The 22348-nt window shown below is 42.9% G+C and overlaps 1 protein-coding gene across 5 annotated transcripts in view; it reads left to right on the top strand.

The window, feature by feature from the left end:
• The window catches only part of LOC120371899 (connector enhancer of kinase suppressor of ras 2-like), a 581536-nt gene that overhangs the window by 529970 nt on the left and 29218 nt on the right, over positions 1-22348 (top strand). For all 5 annotated transcript variants that reach the window (XM_039488337.1, XM_039488338.1, XM_039488339.1 and 2 more), the window contains one exon: positions 2354-2425. In XM_039488337.1, coding sequence (XP_039344271.1) covers positions 2354-2425 — 72 coding nt within the window. The remainder of the gene's footprint in view (positions 1-2353; positions 2426-22348) is intronic.

Below are 22348 nucleotides of genomic sequence, written 5' to 3'. Positions count from 1 at the left end.
TCACAGTCTACTTATTTTCATCAGATACCTGTTTTAAGGACCTGCATGGAAAATAATCTGGGGTTCTCAATCCAATTCTTGGTGGACAGCTGTCCATATCATTGGCACCCATGCGGGCAGTGTCAAAAGATAAGCCAAGGACTGAATAAGAAAGAATAATGAACTACAGGCCTACTTCAAGAGATGATCCCATAGACCAGATCTGAGACATATTTGCAGTGCTGGGTGCAAGAAGCTTGCCTGTTCTGTAGATAATTAGAGGGTGTTAGTCTGTAACATTGTCAGTCTTGTTTCTTGCACAGCACCACATTAACTTGAATTTCTATTAAAACAGAGCTAAGATAATGTTTTAAAAATGAATATATCATCATGATTCTTTGCTGCTACACACTTTTTTTATAGGAGGAGGCACATATTTTAAGGGGAATTTTATGGAGTAACATACAGTATATAGTATTGTTAAGACAAACACACTTCTGACATTTATTATCTATCATGAACAAAATGTTACTTCCACAGTTTATTGCATATGAAGTCCAAAACAGGATTCACAGAAGTCCTTCTCAACTGAATCCAAGATCAGTGCTTGCATGGACTGTTCATAATGATGCCTAAGACTAGTGCACATTGTATTGATAATAATAAAATGAGATTATTTTTTCTGTATGCAAATCCAACATGCTTTAAGCACATAATACATACAGATAACTAAAGATAGGCTTATTAAATTATGCAAAGTACAGAGTTTTGTCCCTGTAGTCACATTCTCACCTGCAGAATCATCACCTATTCTACCGTCCAAAGTTATTTTGCTAGTGGACAACTCTTCATCTTATGCATTTTACCAGTGAAAACTACAGACTAAGAAATTTATTTCATTTTTCTGCTAACTAATGCCAGAGCATTTGTAACAGAGGAAGTGACTTTACATGAACAGTGGATATCTACTATAAAATGACTGCCTTTCAGGAAATGAAAGATTACATATTGTGGGATATTAGCTGTAGCTCTGCAGTGACCTGGGATGAGTTCTTTAGTGAAAGAACAGAAAACCATTGGCTGAATGCCTTCCCAGGAGTTTTATAAGCGAATGATGCTACAATAGATGCAAAGAGATATACACATCTTGAACCACTAGCCAGAGGCTGGTCCCAAAACTGAAGAAATGGTAAATAATCTAGACAATAGGCACAGCAAGAAAACTCAGCTGTGATAAAGCTGTATGTGAAAGATAACACATTGACTACACAGCTGATGACAGCTTCAGAAATCAAGTCAGATTCACCCTTGATGTAACTTCATTGATGTCTGTGAAATTACACCAGGGGTTAATTGGGCCCATTGTGACTACAAGAAACAAACAAAAAATATCAAAGCTAGTAAATTACAAATCCCAAGACCACTTGAAGTTTGGATGGTTTAAGTTTCACTCTTAGAAGCTGTTTCTGAACTCAGGGGTGAGTGGCCCCCACTAATGAGAGCTTCCGCATTTTTTTCACTTGTCAGCGAAGGATATATTTCTTATATCCCCCCAGAGTGACAAGGTTGCTGCCATCAAGTTCAGTTTGAATGAAAAGTCCCTGATTAGCGAGACAAAACAAATGTAGAAGTGAATTGGTAAATTTATCCTGGGTGCTACCGGATCTTTTATTCAGTGTTGTTGTAGCCGTGTTGGTCCTAGGATATTAGAGAGATAAGATAGGTGAGGTAATGTATTTTATTGGACCAACTTATCTTGGTGAAAGAGACAAGCTTCCAAGTTTACACAGAGCTTTTCGTCAGGCCTGGGAAATGTACTCAGTGTCACATCTAAATATAAGGTAGAACTGATTGTTTAGTTCCACACATTGGAACCATCAATAGTAGTAATACATATTGTAGGAGACCATTCAAGGTGAAATGGCCAGTTAATACTTCTGCAGTCAGAGTGGGGAAAAGGGTCATTAGTGAGTTTCAGATTGTTGTAATGAGCCATAAATCCAGTGTCTTTATCAAGTCCATGGTTTTTAGTGTCTATCAAAGTTATGAATTTAAGTTCCCAGGCTCATCTTTTGAAAGTTATTTAGGTTTCCTTTGAGGATGAGGACTTGAGAGGTCAATTAAAGAGTGATCATTTTGAAAAGTTTTCATCCATAGATGATAAGGCGTGTTTTTGTCTTTTATCATTTTTAATTGAACTCACATAGAAAAATTTATGTGTAACTCTATGACATTCTGAAGAACCCAAGAGAAAGTAAGTCTGAGGAGGACTTTCAACCTCATCATGTACATTTATCAACAAAGGGCAATAAAGTCATTATAGACAAACTATTTTAAAAGAAAACTACATTTTTCTCCTTTGTTTGTTTTACAGTGCCTTCAAAGCATGTCACCCCAAAATTAAAAGCTTTTACTTTGCAACTGACTGTCTTGAAGAAATGAATAGGTAAGTTACTTCTATTCTTCATAGGACTACCCTAATAATTTTACTGAGATATGTGGAATAGCACAATGTAAGGAAATTATATCAGCTCTTCTAGGAACACACATGTCACTGAGGGAACATCATAATACGGAGATTCACAGTGCTTTCAATATATGCTCCTTGCTTTGCTACTGATTTATGTGACTTCATGCCTTTGCCTATAGTGTTATAATGTATGCCTAATTCTTCAGTTTATTCTATATGTGGTGATTGAAACAATACATGTGAAATGGTCTTTGCAATGCCACAGGGCCTGATCCTGTAAATATGCATATTAATAACTCTGCTCTGATGAGGTGATCTCATTTAAGTTCATGAACCTTCTCACTTGAGTAAAGTTTCTTCTGTGCATAAATTTTGCAGGATTAGGCCTACAAATACAAAGGCCGACATTTGAAGGACAAATGCTTCCAGTGCCCAAGAGCTGTATATCTTAAACCAAAACTGCACATTTAGTAACCATACCACTCCATAACTGTGCTGCTATTATCACAATTATAGAAAGGGGCTGGGATTTTCATATTTGAAAATTTCACCTACAGTGTTCAATGTTTTACCTGAGTTTTAAAATACATAGGTGTGTATCTTAACTCAGCTGTCAGTTTCATGCATACAACCCTGGGGCTACAAATGTGTACCTAAAAACAGAATTTGCCCTGTGCTCTAAAAGCCACACATTTCAGATCACTTATCAGCAAATGTGATTGCTTCCCCCAACAAATTCTATTTTATAACTGTTTTAATGTCACTTTTGTCCTCCCTAATCTTTACAGCTGACACTTAACAATTAACAACATATTTTGATCCAAACTCTCAAAGGTGAGTTTGCCTTATGTGTGTGCAGACCTTGGTGTACACATCCCTGGTGTATGCACAACAGCTGGGGGTTGTTATTGCACATTCTGGTGTGTGTGTGTGTGTGTGTGTGTGTGTGTGTGTGTAATCCCTGCTTGTTTGCATACAGTAAGGATTCGTATGCCCAGATTGGATGTGAGCACTTAGACATGCACATCTTTGAAAACTAGGGACATGTATATTACAGATACTGACTCTTCCATTGAAGTCCATAGACCAGGACTGGCCAATAATGTATTATACTTTATCTTCCTGCAAACTATGGATAAATGTACTCCAGGTTCTTCTTTGAGTGGCCTCTGCATAGTCCCACTCATGGGAATGTGCCACCTGATGCAGACTAGATGGTAGAACCTTCTCCGTCTTATCCCGTAAATGAAATGGTAATGGGATATTATAGCCTGGTACAGTTTATCAGCTTTCTTAGAAATGGATGGACAAGAAGCTGAATTGGCCCAGCTAGTTTTTGCAGGCTGTTTTTGTTTGTTTGTTTGTTTGTTTAATCCAAAATAGGGAAAGAAACTATTTTTGAGGGAGTTCCCAAAATATTAAACATGAGATGAGAAGCTTCCTCCATAGCCTCAAAAAGTAACTTTATTGTTGAAACCACAATAGCTCACACAATTAGAGAGCATGTTCAGAAGGAGAAAACAGAGGATATGCCCCCATTTTCATTTGGTAACAAATCAGATTCCCTCTCAATCTTAAACTCCTGATGTTCCATATGCTCAACTATTTCCTCATCTTCCTCTGACAAACATCACCTATTACAGTAGCAGCAAACTAATGGATCTGGGGCTACAGAATCCAGAGGCACTGTTATGGTCTTATTCTTAGCAGCAGGAGCCTCTCTTTATCAGTCATATTGGGGAGATCCCATAAATGTCCTAGTTGGAGGCCAGTACGGCCATGGAGTTCAAGGCTGCCATTCTTGCCAAAACCACCCATATGGAAATATGCCCATGGGATAAGGAAATCCAAATGGTCCATAAACCCTGACCTAGGTAGTTGAAACCTAGGCTGTCTAGGTTGAGAAGATCTGTCCTAATCCTCTTCTGTTTGCAGATCCAATCTTGGATAGGTAACAGAGCTTTTTAGAAGATAACATTGGAACCAGAAGATGGATAGGTCTGAATTGACAGAAATATTTGCCTGGTGAGCTCATAGGAATCTTAGGCGGAGACCATGACAACTCTGGAGTAAAGCTCAGAATGTCCTCCAACCTGCACCTCTAATGAGGAGTAGAAGATTAAGAAATAACCACTGTTGGAACCTCTCTCTTCTTTCCAGAAAAGATATGACACTCTAATCCAGAGGCTGATTTAACTGCCTGTGATGGACCACTCACAGTCTTTCTCAGATCTGATGCTGGTGCCAAAGCTAAAAAAACTACTGGTATCAATCTGATACTTTAGATGTTTTCAGATCTGGGGAAATTCTTGTATCTGCAGGTTCAGGTCCAAGGATGGGGGTGCTTCATGGACCCAATCCTGATGTCTGTCATGGAAAGGAGGAAGATGAATCCAAGTCAAATGGATTTGATGAATTGCCTGTCTGAGATCAGGCCCTGCTAACAGTGGCCCTTTTAGCAGCAGCCTTCTTCTTCAGAACCACAACTGACTGATCCAAAGGCTTAGTCTTATGCTTGCTCAACACCTTTGAAGAAAGTGCTCGAAGCACTTTAGAACCATTGAGCAGATCTGAAGTTCTGGCCTCTGAGCATGTGAACATACATGGAGGCAAATCCAGTGCCAATTCAACATTCTTCCTAGGCACTTTAATTTTTTCAGGTGCTGAAGATAGAACCAACATAGGTCTCTTCCCTTTATACTCCAACTTCTCAGATCTGGAAAGGTTTAGCTGATGGTGTTCCTGAAGTAAGAGTGCCTGAAGTCTATTGAGTTTCTCCTAGCATACTCTAGACATAAATGTAGAGTATATGGTACATCTAGATGGATAATGTCCCTTGCTGACACATGCTAGGTATCTTACATGGTCATCCAATGCTGGGGAAACTGACAGACAGGAAGCACATCGTTTGAAACCTGCTTACTACTTCTTCAGATCCTCTTCAGAAAGGAACTAAGACAAAACCTATACTAACTTTACCAGTAAACGGCTAATTCTAACAAAAAACTACCTAGAAGAACTAACAAATATTATGGTAATAAGAGAGAAGCTCTATGTCCATTGGATCCAGAGAGGCTCACTTCCATAGTGTACTGTGCTGCAGTTGAAAGGAACTGAGGCAGTAGAGGGCTCTGCGCCTTCTTTGATAGCCTCACCCTCAGAATGTTCATGAAGGGTAGGAGGTGGCATGCACGCGCTCTGATAGGCACTCCTTGGAGAAGGTTGTACCATCTATGTTACAGTGATTGGTGCATTCCCGTAAGTATGAATATGCAGAGGCTCATCTCAAAGAACTCCAATTACAAATTAGTAACTGTCATTTTTATTGTGTGTACGTATGTGCATAATATATAATATGAACATACTTGGGTAGTTGAAGCCTCTCACTTTTTTTTAAATAAGAGTTAATTGAAATGAAACACATTGCATACTGTATGAAATTTGTTTTAATTATCTTGGTATTTATTATTACAGAATATATAGAAAGACATTTTTAAAAGGCAGTGAGCAAGACATTTAAAATAATGCAATAATATGTGAAAACCTCAAGAGTCAGGGATACAGATAGATGAATGTATACTATATATATTGATATATTGTGTTATAATTCAGCAACATTTTTACACTAATTATATAGCATAAGACTTGCACATCGGTAATAAGAGAGGCGAGCCCCAGCCTGGTTCCTGTCTCCCACACAAATGAAGGCACTTCCATGCCAAAACTGTCTCTCAGTTCCAAAGTTAAACAAACACATGAAATAAATATAAAAATATCATCCTAGTTAGATAATAGTCTGCAATGGGCAAGTACTAACAGCAGAGCTCTTCTACATAGGCCTGCCTGATGTTCTACTCTCACTTCAAATGTTCAGAGTATAGTGACAGCTTCTGCCATTGTACTTCCATTGTAATGGTCACATTCTTATAAGTAGTGTCTGAAAAATCTCCTTTTGTTAATGAATTTTTAACAAAGTCATCCAAATGAAATTGTGTGTGTTTGATTATAATTGTCTATAGAAAGCTCCAGCTAAAAGACCAAATGGCACTTTTTGTGCAGGAGATTAAAAGAATGTAAGTTAAAGGTATTAATCAGGTCTGCTTATTTGTGATTGTATCCATATGTTAATACCTGTCTGCACATTGATCTTGAAATGTGGGTTGTCCTGTATGGGCTTTAATATTACAATTGATAGATTGAAGCTAGTGAGTGCTGTAAGTTGTTGTAGTATGTCCAGGTTATATTAAATACATGTCTTTTGTCTTGGGAGTTTTGAAAGGTATTCCACCTAGTTTTCTGTGTTGAGTACTGATGGTACATATTCACTTTCAGTGAAACTGTGTTACAGTGTATGTAGAATGCTAGAGAAGTAGCATTCCTCTGACATATCATTTGTATTTTATCTGAGAGAAAACTTCTTTTTTGGCCAAACAATGTGTTCATTATGGGCCTAATCCAATCCTATTGAACTCAAGGCAGTGGCGCGGGAACACTTTGAATAGTGGGAGTGCTGAAAGCCAGCCCCCTTACCCTGCTCCCTTCCCCCACCCCAACCCCGGAGCCATTAGCTGGAACCAGGGGGCCAGCAGCTGAAACCTGGGGGCTGGCGGGCTGGGACTTGGGCACTGGGGGGCCAGCAGGCCAGGGCACAGCTAAAACCTGAGGGTGTTGGAGCACCCCCCTGCATCCCAGTTCCTGCGCTTATGACTCCAGGACAGTCTTTCCATTAGCTACAGTGGGCTTGGATCAGGACCTCTGTTGTTTCTCTGAATGTTTCAATTTTCTTTTGTTTTCTTATTGTGCTCTTCTTTGTACATACATTTGAGGCATAGAAGTACCTGCTAACATACAGTATGGGAAGAGTGGGGTGTTTGGGAATCTCTTGCATAAACAATAGTCATAATTTAAAAGTCATCATTTTGTCAACAGTTATACAATAGGATGTGAGATACCATAATTATTTCTCAGTACAGAAAATAATAGTTGTCTGATATATTACTATATATGGTAACAATAGGTAAAAACTGATCTTTTAATAGAGACCACTGTAGCTCACTCTAGGTGGGATGGTGGTACCATGATTACTTTTACTTTATCTTGCTACACAAATTTACAACACAGTTCATTATCAGTACATCACACACTTGTATGGTTTCCTAAAACTCTACTTGATAATGAAGCAGGTCTCTAGCTCTTTAAGAATGAGTTCCTCTAATATAAAATACACACTGGCCAGTATAACAGTTCCCAATTGTCTCACTTCCAGGAGATTTCTTAAAATGCACCTCTACCATTAGTGTTAAAATGTGCTTGACACTTCATCTGAGAATGCTTTAAAAAAAAACCAAAAAACAACCCACCCCCCCCACACACACACTTTATAGACAATTCTGCCTATAAATCCCATTGCGGAAGGAGGCGTATTTATTTTCCCTTGCTTTTTTAGTACTAAATTTATATTAAAATAGCAGCTTTGTTTTATAAAAGGTCATTTGTGCATGTGGCTTATTCCACCCTGAAGTTACAATCTGCAGTCTGTTGATGACATTATTACCATAGCCACAATTGTGAAGTCATAAAAAGAGAATTGTGATTTCAGGTAGAAGGTAAGCAGCTACATAAATAGATAAACTAATAAGGAATAAGGGTGGTGTTTCTTATGCAGATATTCTTATTAATAAAGGAAGAGGCAACAGAACTACAAACATATACATTATATTACCAGAATTCTCTCTAAATTGAATATGACTTAAAGTTTCCCATGAGGCTTTAAAAAGTCTCTAAACAGCTGCATTGTATAAGTTATTAAAATGTCAAGCCTTTCTGTTATTCCAAGATCTTTCCTATCTTCCTAATTCCCGGTATAATTCCAAATTTTGTGGATAGACCAGATGTTTTGTTTTCTTGTTTTGCTGTTGTTTTTGTTGGAATTAACACTAAAATTCCGGTCTCACATTAACAATCACGCTTAAAATAGTAATGCTCAAGGAATCTCTGCATGCCATGGTTGAAATTTTATGTCAAAACTTCAATTCACTGTTACTGCTTTTGTAGTTGAAATTTCAGACTCGGCTCCTTTGATAGAAGCAGTGGGAACAGTTTTTGGGAGGAAAATGATAGTACTCTGCTTAAACTCTATCCACGTTCTCGGAATAATGGAAAATTTCAGCTGGAGTTAAGAACAGTGAAATACAGTCGAACCCATTTATCTCGACCTCGGTTAACTTGCCAATCCTATTAAGTCGACGTTTTAGAAGTGGAACCGCCAAACTCCCTCTTTGTCTTATGGGTTTCTCATCCGTTATGTCGATTCGCCGAACCCTAATATCTCGAGCCCGGCTCCCCGTGTCCCCGACCCACCGTGTCCCCGACCCACCGTGTCCCCAGCCGCCCGCTCCCCGGCTCCCCAGCCACGCGGTTCCCCAGCCGCCCGCTCCCCGCGTCCCCAGCCGCCCGGCTCCCCGCGTCCCCGACCCACCGTGTCCCCAGCCACCCGCTCCCCGGCTCCCCAGCCACGCGGTTCCCCAGATGCCCGGCTCCCCGCGTCCCTGGCCGGCTCAGCCGTCCCCCGCCGCGCTCCCGGCTTCCCAGCCCCGCGGTTCCCGCGTACCCACTCGCCCGGCCCCGCATACCTGGTCCCCGCCGCCGCCCGCCCGCCCGTCCCCGCATACCCGGTCCCTGCCCGTCCCCGCCTGCCTGGCCCCTCATACCCAGTCCCCGCTTCGCCTGCCGCCCGCCCGGCCCCGCTTCGCCGGTCCCCGCTTCGCCGCCCGCCCGGCCCCGCTTACCGGGTCCCGCTTCTTTGGCTGCCCGGCTTCGGGTCCCCGTCCACGGCCGCCCGGCCCCGCATCCCCCTCCTGCTTCGCCGGATCCAGCCATGTGCAGGCAGCGCGGTAAGGGAGCAGGGAGGGGGTGGGGGGTGGATAGGGGTTTATCTCGATCATTGGTTATCTCGAGGCTGTTTGGCAAACCCCTAGGCCAGTGACATAACAGGGTTCAACTGTAGTTAAGAATGTTGACACGTAACTCATCTAATACTTAATTGCCTTCAGAGTTGATGCGCCCCATCTTAGAGTTATTAGATCACATGCTAGCCCCAGCTCTGTCCCCATTATGCCAGTTTGGGAATTCCAACTATGGACAAAAACTGGCTTAGGTGACTCTGCCCCCACCTCACTCTTCACCACAGACTTAGAGGGTATTCTTGAGAGAGCTTGGGGCTGATTAAGGATAAGTACCTATCCCTCGGCTCTATTCCTTCACCATCAACAAAGGGATTCCGTGAAATATGAGGAAGTATTATCTTACAGAGGTGTCACTACCCACTCCTGCTATACCTGTAGGATTCCATTGAGTTTTCCATGGAGACAGAGGGAACAATCTGACCATATAACTAGAGATTCTCTTATCCAAAACATAAAAATACATCCACTTTAGTCAATGGCATTTAGTTAATTTTACTTCAGGTTCTCACTCCAGATTCAGCATTTATTCACTTGAAAAGCAATTAATTTATTTTTTACACATGGCAATTATTCAGTTTCTCTTTAATACCATGTCCTAATTTCCTGAAAGAGTTAAGTACTGATCAGTAATGATTGACTTATTTGCAGCACATACAGTTGTTCTGTTGCTGATTAATTGTTCCTGCTGTGTTGCTTGTTGCAGACAGGCTTTGCTTTGCAAAATTAATGTGCACATGCAGTTTTGTCAGGTCTACATGAGTACTCTTGTGTTCTTAAAAATTAATTAATAAAATTAATTAATTCATCTCTCACTTGGCTTGGTTACTTGGTGGCTTATAAATTGATAAAAGCCTTGTGACACAGTAATGTTCGAAGGTGCAATCCAGATCAGTGAGGAGGTTTTGTCACCACTAGCCCTGCAGCCCTGGATGCCTCACAATGCTTTGCTGTTGTAGCTCCCAGCCGTGGATGCTCAGAACTAGCTTACAAGTGTCTGTGTGCTTAGACAGCCCTGGTTCAGCAGCTCTGACCCAAGCAGCCTGTCTACAGCCCCTCTCTGGCTTCCACCAGCATTGGCGACAACCAGCGAGGTGACTCCAAAATACTGCCAATCCTGAATTTTTAAAAACCACGTGCTCTGTAATGTCCAGCCTTTTCCTGGACAGTTCAAAGACATATGGTCCATTTGTTCCTCTAGAGACACAAACTTATTAACTTAACTTTCATTTAAAAACAGCATTGACTTGGTTTATAGTAAATATAAAACAAATTTATTAACAATAGAACATAGGTTAAGTCAGCGGTTCTCAAACTGTGGTCCATGAGCTCCATTCAGGTGGTCCACGGATAATTCCCTCTAAGGTGCATGCCTGGGTGGCCACACTGAACAGAATGAAGGGCCACCCACCTAATTAATGGAGCCGCGCAGGCGTGGCTCCACTAATTAGATGCCTGGACCCCAGAGAAGATGCACATGTAAGGTGAGATGGTGGCCTTGGGAGGAATGGGGGTAGGTGGGAAGGGGTAATGGGGGAGAAGAGGAGGTGCTGGGAATTTGGGACATGCAGGGCTGTGGCGGCTAGTAAAAGAGGCGACTTTCCTCAGCCCCAGTCTGCGGCAGCTGGGGAGAGACAGCCCTCCTTCTCAGCCCCAGCTTGGTGGCTGCTGCAGTGGGGGAGAGAGGGCACATCCATCACATTAGAAAGGTAACACTACTGATATTAAAATATGAGTTGTGCACTTTTATTTGTAGAACAAAAAATGTTAATTATGATTATGGGTTTTTTAATATAGTGCTTTTATCCAAAATGCTTTATAATAGTTAGCTAACGGTGCAAACAACATTTGGAAAGATCATTAAGTGTTCCACTGAGACCTTCAGCAATTTTCAAGTGGTCTGCAGAAAAAAAAGTTTGAGAACCATTGGGTTAAGTGATGCCAAGTAAAAGAGTTACAAGCAAATAAAAGTGAAAATGCGCATCTAAAACCTAATATAGCAAGATAAAGGCTTTGTTCAAGATATCAAGTATCAGAGAGGTAGCCGTGTTAGTCTGGTTCTGTAAAAGCAGCAAAGAATCCTGTGGCACCTTATAGACTAACAGACGTTTTGCAGCATGAGCTTTCGTGGGTGAATGCCCACTTCGTCCGATGAAGTGGGCATTCACCCACGAAAGCTCATGCTGCAAAACTTCTGTTAGTCTATAAGGTGCCACAGGATTCTTTGCTGCTTGTTCAAGATGGTTTCTCACCTATATTCAGTTTCCAGAAACTTCAGTCCCCCTCTGGCTGAAGAACCCATCTTTCTCTCTGCAAGATCTCTGTTCCCTTGAGTCTGTCTAATGATAGATGCCAAAGATGGCTTCTGTCTTTGCTTGTATCTTCCAAAGTTCAATGACCACATGCTGTTCTTCCCTTCCTGTGGGATTCCCATCCCACTGTCTGTAAATTGGGTTTTGATTCCCCCATGCTTAATATACATAGGAGACAGGTAAGTAGCTGTCTCTATCCTGTCTGGAAGGGAACCTTCTTCTCCCAGTTTGGCCAAAGACTTTAAAACATAATATCATTAAGTATTCATATTTCCTCATATAGTTAATACATAATATCATTGTGAACTGTAATCACGTGTCATTAGCTTTCAGAAATCTCATTTTATATACTTTTATAATACAATAGTATTTTATACAATAAGTTGATTAGTTATCACTTGAGATTGAGACCCTCTGTCTTCATAGACCAGTAAACCTTTAAAATTGATTCTTCTGAAGGTTACCCCTCACAATAAAGTTTATTCAAGCTGGGAGGAAGGTGACATGGAGTCTGTGGTGAAGAAAGCTCCATGCTCTTTCTTCCCCCACTTTTTGATTGCTGAAATGCAAATTGTTCTGTTTCCTGCCATCTTCACCCACTGGTATCTTGATGTTCCTGTTTACATGTAAATTGATGGGAACACACATTCCTTTGTTTAGGATAGACATGTTTACCAGCTCCCCCTCACATGCCTGGTTTACTCACACTTGAGTCATAATGCCAGCACATATTCATAACTCTTAATACACCTTGTGTGATGTATGTGTGATGGGTTCCCCTCGGGGTGCCACCTGGGACTGGGGTACCACTGAGCGCCCCCTGGACCACTAGACTACAGAGAATTGTACAGCATAAGCTCATAAATTTACCCCCTCCCTCAATGTGGAGAGGAAATATACAACAGCTTTCTGCCCCGAGTTATGGCGTCCACACACACTGGTTTTAGACAAATCACTGAGCAGCATGAAAGGTTTCACTTGCAAAAAAGCCTGTCATGGGGTAACTTCTTTTTAACTCAAAATTTAGTGCATTTATTTAGATGTGCTGTCTTAGTAGCCTGAACATTATGTCGCACCTGCAGATATTTATTAGTGCTCAATTTAGCTCTACTATATTGGAACTGAGATTCTCTTAGGTTGCTAAATGAGCTATTTTCTATGATATTTCATTAGATTCAGGATGTATCTCTGTGACTGGGATCCCAGGGAGCCACGCTGATGTCACTCAATTAGGATGAACTGCAAAGAATGGGGCAGACCATCCCCAAAGCTGGTGGATATTCCAATACTTAGATTTACCAAGCCAGCACAAAACAGCTTCTATAATACGTCACTGGTTACCCAGAAGCCAACAACACAGTTCCTTCAAAGCAACCCAGCCTCAGGCCTCCACCCAGACACCCAGGTCAAATATGATGAGGATTACTGAAAATCTTATTAATCATATAAGAAAGTTCTACCCATCCCAAAGGATCGGACACATTACCTCCCAGATTAATGAATATTCCAGATCTTACCCAAATACATGCTTACAGCCAATTCTTACTAATTAAACTAAAATTTAATTAAAAAGAAAAGAGAAAGAGATCATTATACATACAGACAAGAGTATAGTTCTGAGATCAGATTCATAGTAGAGATGGTGAGCTTTGTAGTGGCAAAGAATTCTTATAGAATTAGTCCATAGGTTATAGTCCAATGTTCATTTTCAGGGTGATCCAGATTAGGACTGGACATCTCAGTCTTAGGACTTAAGCTTCCCATGCATGAAGCATCAGGCAAATCTGAGATTAAAAGGATCAGGACCCAAGACATTTTTATACAGTTCCAGGTGGTCTTTGACAGCTAGGAGTCCTGAGGTGACCAGTAGGCAATCATGGAGACTTTGAAGTAGACCTATTTCCTGAGCATCACCGGTAATTAGCTACAAGGATTAACATAAGGCAATTGCCCATTTTCTACCATTCTCGGGGGATTTGCTATACATTTCAATGAGAGATGAATACAGTGATATCACTATGTTTATAGTTCATTTAAATGTTAATATTTCCTTTTGATCTCTGAATTAACAGGATACAGCATAGACAGGGTCTGTTTGATTACATTGTTAACCTCTAACAATATATATGTTATGGCAAATTGCCAGCACTATTATGATGGGTCTCGCTCTTTCTCTTCTTTGTGGGGGGTTCAGGGCACCATTTCTTGCCCCTGAATTGGAATATTAACTGCCCCACTAGTGTCCTAGAGGAGGGGAGGGGAGAGGGAGGGACCTGGGCCCACCCTCTACTCCAGGTCCCAGTCCAGGGGCCCTGAGGATAGTGGTAAACCACTTGAACTGACAGTTCCTTCCCCTGGGCTACTTCCCTCTCCTGCCCTTCAGCTTGTGGGGGCTTCCTGCCCTCCCTCTGTACAAGCCAGGTGCCCCTTTACCTAGGGTCTTGGACTTCTTAGCCCACTGCAGCACTTCTCCAAACTGTCCTCTGCTTCCCTTCAAACTGTTCTCTGCTCCAATCCTCTCTGCTCCAACTCCTTCAAACTGTTCTCTGCTCCAACACCAATCCTTTCTGCTCCAACTCCCACACTGTTTGATTGAAGCAGGGGGTTTTTATCATGTGACTGACTGCAGATGCTCTAATTGGCTTCAGGTGCTCTAGTTAATCTATAGCAAACTTTCTTCCCCTTACAGGGAATAAGGCTCCCTTCTAACCCTCTCCTGCTGCCCTCTGGCCATGCTGTATCAGAATGTAAACACACAAAACCACAAATATTATCTACAAACCCTTTCTGGCCATGCATCACATTTTGTATAAGATTTGTTGCAATTATGTAACAGTGGTAACAACAATGATTTGCATGGTCATACTCTAATCAGATAATGTCACAATCACATATTAAATCTACTCTGTAAAATGAACTTACTGAGTCAAATTCTGCTCTAAGGTATACAAGTACAAACCAGAATAACTCCTTTGGAGTCAGTGAAATTACTCTGGATTTAATAGATGGCAATAAATGGATAGTATTTGGTGCACTGTTTGAATGATAACATAGTATATGAAAAACTGAGTAAAAACTGTACCAACAAATGGAATCTGGGTAGAAATCCATCTTAAAATGCAACCTATAATTTCTACCCCATCCTCTGGATATTTCTCCTAACCAACCAATTTCATCTCCATCTTTTGTGGATTGGATATTGGCTACCTGCCTCTCATCCCAGTCCCAGACACTGGGAAAGTAGAGAGACATTGGCTCTGAGTATTATTAGCATATTGGTAGCACTACAGCCCAAGCCTTCTAGTGACCTGTAGAGGATGGGAGAGTCTAGAGCCAGATAAGCCACTGCCCCAAACTGGATTTCATAATAGTTCTGCCATTGATGCTAGCATTCATCACCCACTAGTCAATTTTTATTCAAGCATATTTGTGTTTTCTCATACACCACTGCTTATGCATGGGAGCTTCCTGTAAAAATCCATAATACTACAACATTATCTTCCTTCATACCCACTTCTTTCTTAGCTGTATTAGTATTAGACTCAGTGAGTCTGACACCGGAAGGCTACATGATCACACACAATGGAGCAGGTCTAACATTCTATCCAGTAAAAGGGAAGTGGTACATGTATACAGAAGCTAATACTTGGCAGTAAAATGAGGCACAGAGAGTTTAGTTGAGGTCCAAATTAACATACAAGACAATAGAAAATCTGGGAATAGAACCAAGGATTCCTGAGTCCCAAGACCCTTTCTAGCTGATAGCACTGATTGTACATCTAGTAGTATAAACACACATTAGTATTACGGATATGTTCTATTAAATGGATTTGAAGCAAATATTGGAAAACAAGAGCCTAAATTTAATTTAATGTTCTCATCTGAGTTACTATAAACACTAACTACCAAATATCTGTAATCAGAAAATATATTATGGTCTATGAGATTTTTTTTATTTAACGATATATCATTGAGTGATTTCATTGGACATAGTGAAAAGAACAGGTTACTATATTTTAGTGATTAAGACCCTGATTCTGAAAATATTTATGCACAAAAATGACTATGCATGTGAGTGGTCCCATTGAGCTCATTGTCACTATTTGCATGAACAAAATTACATGTGTTTAAAGTATCAGGCCCTAAAATTGAAGCCCTAGTCTCTCTAAAGAAAAACAGACTGGCAAATGAGGGGTGAAAGCAATAAGGAAAAGATATCTTTCACAATTCTAGCCTGAAAAATAATCAAGCTGCATATTTGTAGACAACTAAATCATGAAGTTTTAAATGTTTTTTTCCTTTGTTGCATTTATTATATTGTTGGTGTGTGCTACCCTTTTCTTGGGTTTTACCCTTTTTATTGCTTTGGGTTTCTTAATTTGAAATGAAAATAAATTCCAAGGCTGAATAGTTCTGAGCCAAGCCTATGGTACTATATTGTGCCATAAATTTTTAAACAGAACTCCCTGTGATTTCAAGGCTCACTGAGTTAACAGGAAGCACATTCTGATTACTATATTGTTTTTATTAAATATGCAAATGTTAAATGAAACAGAAGGGAAAACTCCTCCACAAAAATGGGTTGTGAAAATGCTGAATTGTAAGTTGTTTAAAAAACATGCAAACCTTTATGGCCTTTCCTTCTCCATTCCGTTATATCATCTCTCCTACATTTTCCCCATTTCCTATTCCCCTCAACATGGATCAGCAACAATCTTCTCTCCACAATAACTTTAATATATTCTGGTTAATATTTATTTGGTTTCAAATCTGAGTTGAAAGAGGAGGGAAAACAGACTCCCAGTACACAAATATTTAATGTTTTGGAACAAGGTCCTGGCCTAGCTTGTAGAGAGGAAAGAAGGATTGTGTGTGGAAGTAGAAGGATGACAAGAAAGGTCCTATCCTGCTTCCATATGAGAGCTGAGCTGCATACAAAACTCGCACTGGTTTAACTAAAAAATTTTTTTAATTGATTTAATTAAATCACCAAATATCCTGTTACTGAATTAAGCTACAGCAATTTCAATCAGTTTACAAATGACTTCAGTGTATCATAATGGGGTTTGCACCAGTTTTATGTGTAGACAAAACTCCCATTGACTTCACATGAAGTGTGATTAGGCAGGGAGAAGGGAAGTGAATAAGTCTGAGTTTTTGAACATTGTTTTATAAAACCTTTTCTTTTTCATGCAAATGTTGGAGTCTTTGCTGCTTCAACTGAAAGCAGTGAGAAGCTGAGGTAGCATCTTTGTTACTGGCAAACAGTTTTAAAGAACTGAATACAGGAAACAAAGCTGAGCAATTATAATAGTCAGAGGAGAGAACTGTGTATATTCAGAATATAGTTACTGAGTAGTAACCATAGAGTTATTTTGGGATCCAGTCATAGTAAACTGCATAGATATTGAGGAATTAACTGAAAATAAAACAAAGTGATTAGATAAATAACACCCTAGAATGAATGAGAGGGCACAAAATTGCATAAATAAGGGGAAAATATAGCTATGTTTCTGTAACTAAACAGTATCTCTGCATTCTGAGTGCCTGAAAGAGTTCCATGTCAGTATAATGAAAAAAAAAAACATACGGAAGAATTTTGTGAAAAGGACTATGTCAGGTAGCTTAAACCCAAAATTTAATTTTGGTGCTTTGGTGAAATAAAATAAAATGGGGTAACAGAAATATTTAATCAGGTGAAGGGTGGTGGTGTTTGTTTTTACTTGCACTGAATACTATTGTTTTTTAAATTAAGCATTTCCCCTATTGTGGTAATGAAAATCAGAATAGAACTGGTCAATCTAATCAAAATGAAATGCAAAACAATACAAAATAAATGATGACCTTATTTTTTCATTTTTAAAGTTACTGTTATTTAATTGTCCAAGTTGTTATTTAGGAGTACAGATAAGAATTTTTAAAAATATAAAAAAAATTATCTTAACAAATTCCTTTTAAGGAACAGCTTATGTTTCTGAGGGTATGTCTACACTACCAGATTAGTTCGATATAAGTTAATTCGAATTTGTAGAATCGACCTTACAAAGTCGAATTTGTGTGTCCACACTAAGGACACTAATTCGACTTTGTGAGTCCACACTAATGGGGCAAGCGTCGAAATTGGAAGCGGTGCACTGTGAGAAGCTATCCCACAGTTCCCACACTCCCCGCTGCCCATTGGAATTCTGGGATTTCCCCCCAATGCATGCTGGGGGGAAACTGTGTCGAGGGTGGTCTTGGGTAACTGTCAGCATTCAACCGTCACTCCCGCCGGCGGGAAATCAGTTCGCGCACTTTTCCTGTTAGTGACAGCGCGGACGCCACAGCACTCCACTCCACTGCGATCATGGAGCCCGCTGCGATCATCGCTGCACTTATGGCCGTTGTCAACTCCTCGCACCTTATCGTACACCTCTTCAACAGTCAGATGCTGAGAAATCGGGCGAGGAGGCTCTGGCAGCACGGTGAGGACATGAAGTCTCAGCGTGGCACAGACCTCTCAGAAAGCATGGTACACCGCGCCGTGGAGATCATGGTGGCAATGGGTCATGTTCATGCTATGGGACGGCGATTCTGGGCCTGGGAAACAAGCACGGACTGGTGGGACCGCATAGTGCTGCAGGTCTGGGATGAATCACAGTGGCTGCGAAACTTCAGGATGCGTAAGGGCACTTTCTTTGAACTCTGTGACTTGCTGTCCCCTGCCCTGAAGCGCAAGGACACCCGCATGCGAGCAGCCCTGAGTGTGCAGAAGCGAGTGGCCATAGCCCTCTGGAAACTTGCCATGCCAGACAGTTACCGGTCAGTAGCGAACCACTTTGGTGTGGGCAAATCTACCGTGGGGCTTGTTGTGATGCAAGTAGCCCACGCAATCGTTGAGCTCCTGCTCTCGAAGGTAGTGGCCCTGGGAAACGTCCAGGTCGTCATAGATGGCTTCGCCGCGATGGGATTCCCAAACTGCGGTGGGGCTATAGATGGGACTCACATCCCTATCCTGGGACCAGCCCACCAGGCCAGCCAGTATATTAACCGAAAGGGCTACTTTTCAATGGTGCTGCAAGCACTGGTGGACCATAGGGGACGCTTTACCAACATCAACGTCGGGTGGCCGGGCAAGGTTCATGACGCGCGTGTTTTCAGGAACTCTGGTCTGTTTAGATGCCTGCAGGAAGGTAGTTTCTTCCCGGACCACAAAATAACTGTTGGGGATGTGGAGATGCCTATAGTGATCCTCGGGGACCCAGCCTACCCGCTAATGCCCTGGCTCATGAAGCCCTATACAGGCGCCTTGAACAGTGACAAGGAACTCTTCAACTACCGGCTGAGCAAGTGCTGAATGGTGGTGGAGTGTGCTTTCGGACGTCTCAAGGGGAGATGGCGAAGCTTACTGACTCGCTCGGATCTCAGCGAAACCAATATCCCCATTGTTATTGCTGCTTGCTGTGTGCTCCACAATCTCTGTGAGAGCAAGGGGGAGACCTTTATGGCGGGATGGGAGGTTGAGGCAAATCGCCTGGCTGCTGATTACGCTCAGCCAGACACCCATGCAATTAGAAGAGCCCAGCGGGAAGCACTGTGCATCTGGGAGGCTTTGAAAGATAGGTTCCTCAGGTTGCAGGGTAACCTGTGACTGTTCAGGTTCTTTACAGAGAAGCTGAACCTGCCCCTCTTTCAGTTACTGTTGACTTTCTTTTGTGGTTACATAGCCCGTTCACCACGTTTCCCCCCTTTCAACACACGTTTAAAAATAAAGTTAATGGAATATTGTTAATTAACAACGTTTTCTTTACTAATGAATTCGCATTAAAGGATTGAAACAGGGACGCAGACTGTGGTGGGTAGGGTGTGCAGTGATGTACAGACCGCTTCTACACTCGAGGAATGACAGGCTCCTGCTCCTAGAGCGGTCTGCAGTGCCGGACTGTTTGTTTCAACTAAGCCTGCCATCCCTCCATTTCAGGACTCTGTGTGCGGGGGCTATGTGGCCTTGTGGCGGGGGAGGACTGGGGGGAGGACATTTACAGGTGGGTGTGAAGGAAGGGGTGAGGGGTGCAGGCTCTTGGCTGGGGGTGGGGGCGTAGGAAGGGGTGAGGGGTGTGTGGGAAGGGGGAGGAGGTGTAGGGGGATGAGGGCTCTGGCTGGGGCTGAGGGTTTGGGGCATTGGAGAGGCTCAGGGCTATGGTGGAAGGGCAGGGTAAGGGCAGCCTGCCTTGCCATTTGTGTATGGCAGGCGCTAGGACCCTGGGGCACCAGACAGCATTTATGCGGGGAGCTGCTCTACTGTCAGGCAGGTACGCAGCGCGACGGGGCGGGGGGAGACCCATGGGGGCCCGGGCCCGATCCAGGCAGGGCCGGGGGAAAGACCCAGCTCCAAATATAGCTGGAGCAGGGCACCTGCCGCCTATGCACAGAACATGAAAAACACCTCCCAGACTGACCAGGGTGCCTAGTGACCGCACTGTGTGTGTGACTTGCTGTAGATCCTGCTCCTGTGTCTGTACCCAGGTAATGGTGACCGTCCTATGCAATTACCAAACCCCTCCTCCCCCCTTCACACAAAGTCTTCTGTAAAGAAACATGACGGAAACAGTAATGAACAGCAAACTATTTTTAATATAGTGAGGGGATGAAACTGGGATTTGGGCTTGGGTGATCCAGGAAGGGAAGGACTTCTCAAAATTTAGCGAATGAGAGCTTTTTGGTACTTGAGCACTCTGCTGGGGTAGAGTGACAGTTTTCACGGCCCCTGGCGCACCTCCTTCTTGTTATTTTGGGTGAGGGGGGTATTGGACTTTGTGGCGGGGGAGGGCGGTTGCAGATACAGTGCAGGGGGGCTCTGTCCTCCTGCCTGCGGTCCTGCAGAACACCCACAAGGCGCCTGAGCGTGTCTGTTTGCTCCCTCATTAGTCCAAGCAGCGTTTGAGTTGCCTGCTGGTCCTCCAGACGCCATCTGTCCTCCCATTCGCTATGTGAGCGCTGCTACTGAGAGAGGTTCTCCCTCCACTGGCTCTGCTGGGCCGCCTCGGCTCGGGAGCAGCCCATAAGTTCAGCGAACATCTCGTCCCCTGTCTTTTTCTTGCGCCGCCTAATCTGCGCCAGCCTCTGTGAGGGGCATGCTGGAGCAGGTCGGGATACAGTTGCAGCTGTGTGATGGGAAAAAGGGATTGACTTCCTTATAAAGATACATTTTTGCAAAGAAGAAACAGTCTAGTCAGTCTCTGTGAACAAGACCATGCACAGCACTCACTCAGGGAAAGTTCGAATTTTCGGAATTCGCTTTCATTGCCTGGGGGATTGCACTGCAGATCAGACAAGCGGGGCAGGACAGCAGAATCCGTGGAGCAGCCAGGCATGGTAAGCCAAAAACTTTTGGCTGCTTAAAAGTGAATGTATACCACTGTCCTCTTGCTACAGACAATCCTGAAAGCATAAACTCTGCCCCTGTTGCACCCCCTCGCGTCTGTTCCCTGGGAAAGATCCCTGTATGCTGCCACTCTGCAGCCTCCACCACGTGGCTGTAAAGTGATGCTCATTGTTATGCAAAGGAACAGTGAAGCACTCCCAATACTAATAGTACACAAATTACTGTAATTAAATGCAGGAGTGTCCGAGCGAGATCACCCTGAGGAGGATCACTGACAGAGATAGAGAGCGCATGCTGCGTGAAAGCCAGCACAAACCAGGGGCCTATGCTGCCATGCTCGTGGAGGCAATGCTCCCGGAGTACCTGATGATAGCCTGGCGCGGAAAAGTGTGCTACCACGGAGCACCCAATAAGGCAGCTCTCCCCAGGAACCTCATGCGGAGGCTTTTCGATTACCTGCAGGAGAGCTTCTCGGAAATCTCCCAAGAGGATTTCTGTTCTATCCCCATATATATTGACCTTCTTTTCAACTAGTAACTATTCCTGCTCCATTAAAAATAAATGTTAACATGTCACTTACAGACTGATCCTTCCCCTGATTCAGGGTCCGGGGTAACGGCTGGGGAGGGTTGGTAGGGGATCTCAGTGAGGGTGATGAAGAGATCCTGGCTGTCTGGAAAATCAGCGTTGTAAGCGCTGTCGACTGCCCCCCCATCCTCATCTCCTTCCTCATCTTCCCCGTCCGCGAACATCGCCGAAAAACTGTCCGTCAACGCTATCCCATCGTCGGAGTCCACGCACACTGGTGGGGCAGTGGTGGCAGACCCACCGAGAATGGCATGCAGTGCCTTGTATAACCAGCATGTCTGGGGCTGGGCTCCGGAGCGTCCGTTTGCCGCTCTGATTTTTTGGTAGCCTTGTCTCAGCTCCTTGACTTTCACACGGCACTGCATTGCATCCCGGCTGTATCCTCTGAGTGCCATGGCTTTGGAGACCTTCTCGTAGGTCTTTGCATTCCGTTTGTTGGAGCGCAGCTCCGAAAGCACAGACTCATCACCCCACACAGCAATGAGATCCAAGACTTCCTGGTCAGTCCATGCTGGGGCCCTCTTTCTAGTCTGAGATTCCCTGGACTCCTCTGCTGGAGAGCTCTGCATCGTTGCCAGTGCTGCTGAGCTCGCTATGACGTCCACACAGGAAATGAGATTCAAACTGGCCAGACAGGAAAAGGAATTCAAATTTCCCCTGGGCTTTTCCTGTG

The sequence above is a fragment of the Mauremys reevesii genome, linkage group 9, assembly GCF_016161935.1.
Source record: "Mauremys reevesii isolate NIE-2019 linkage group 9, ASM1616193v1, whole genome shotgun sequence".
In the NCBI taxonomy this organism is placed as follows: domain Eukaryota; kingdom Metazoa; phylum Chordata; order Testudines; family Geoemydidae; genus Mauremys; species Mauremys reevesii.
The sequence above is the reverse complement of the archived record's forward strand: the minus strand, read 5'-3'. Positions and strand labels throughout refer to the sequence as shown.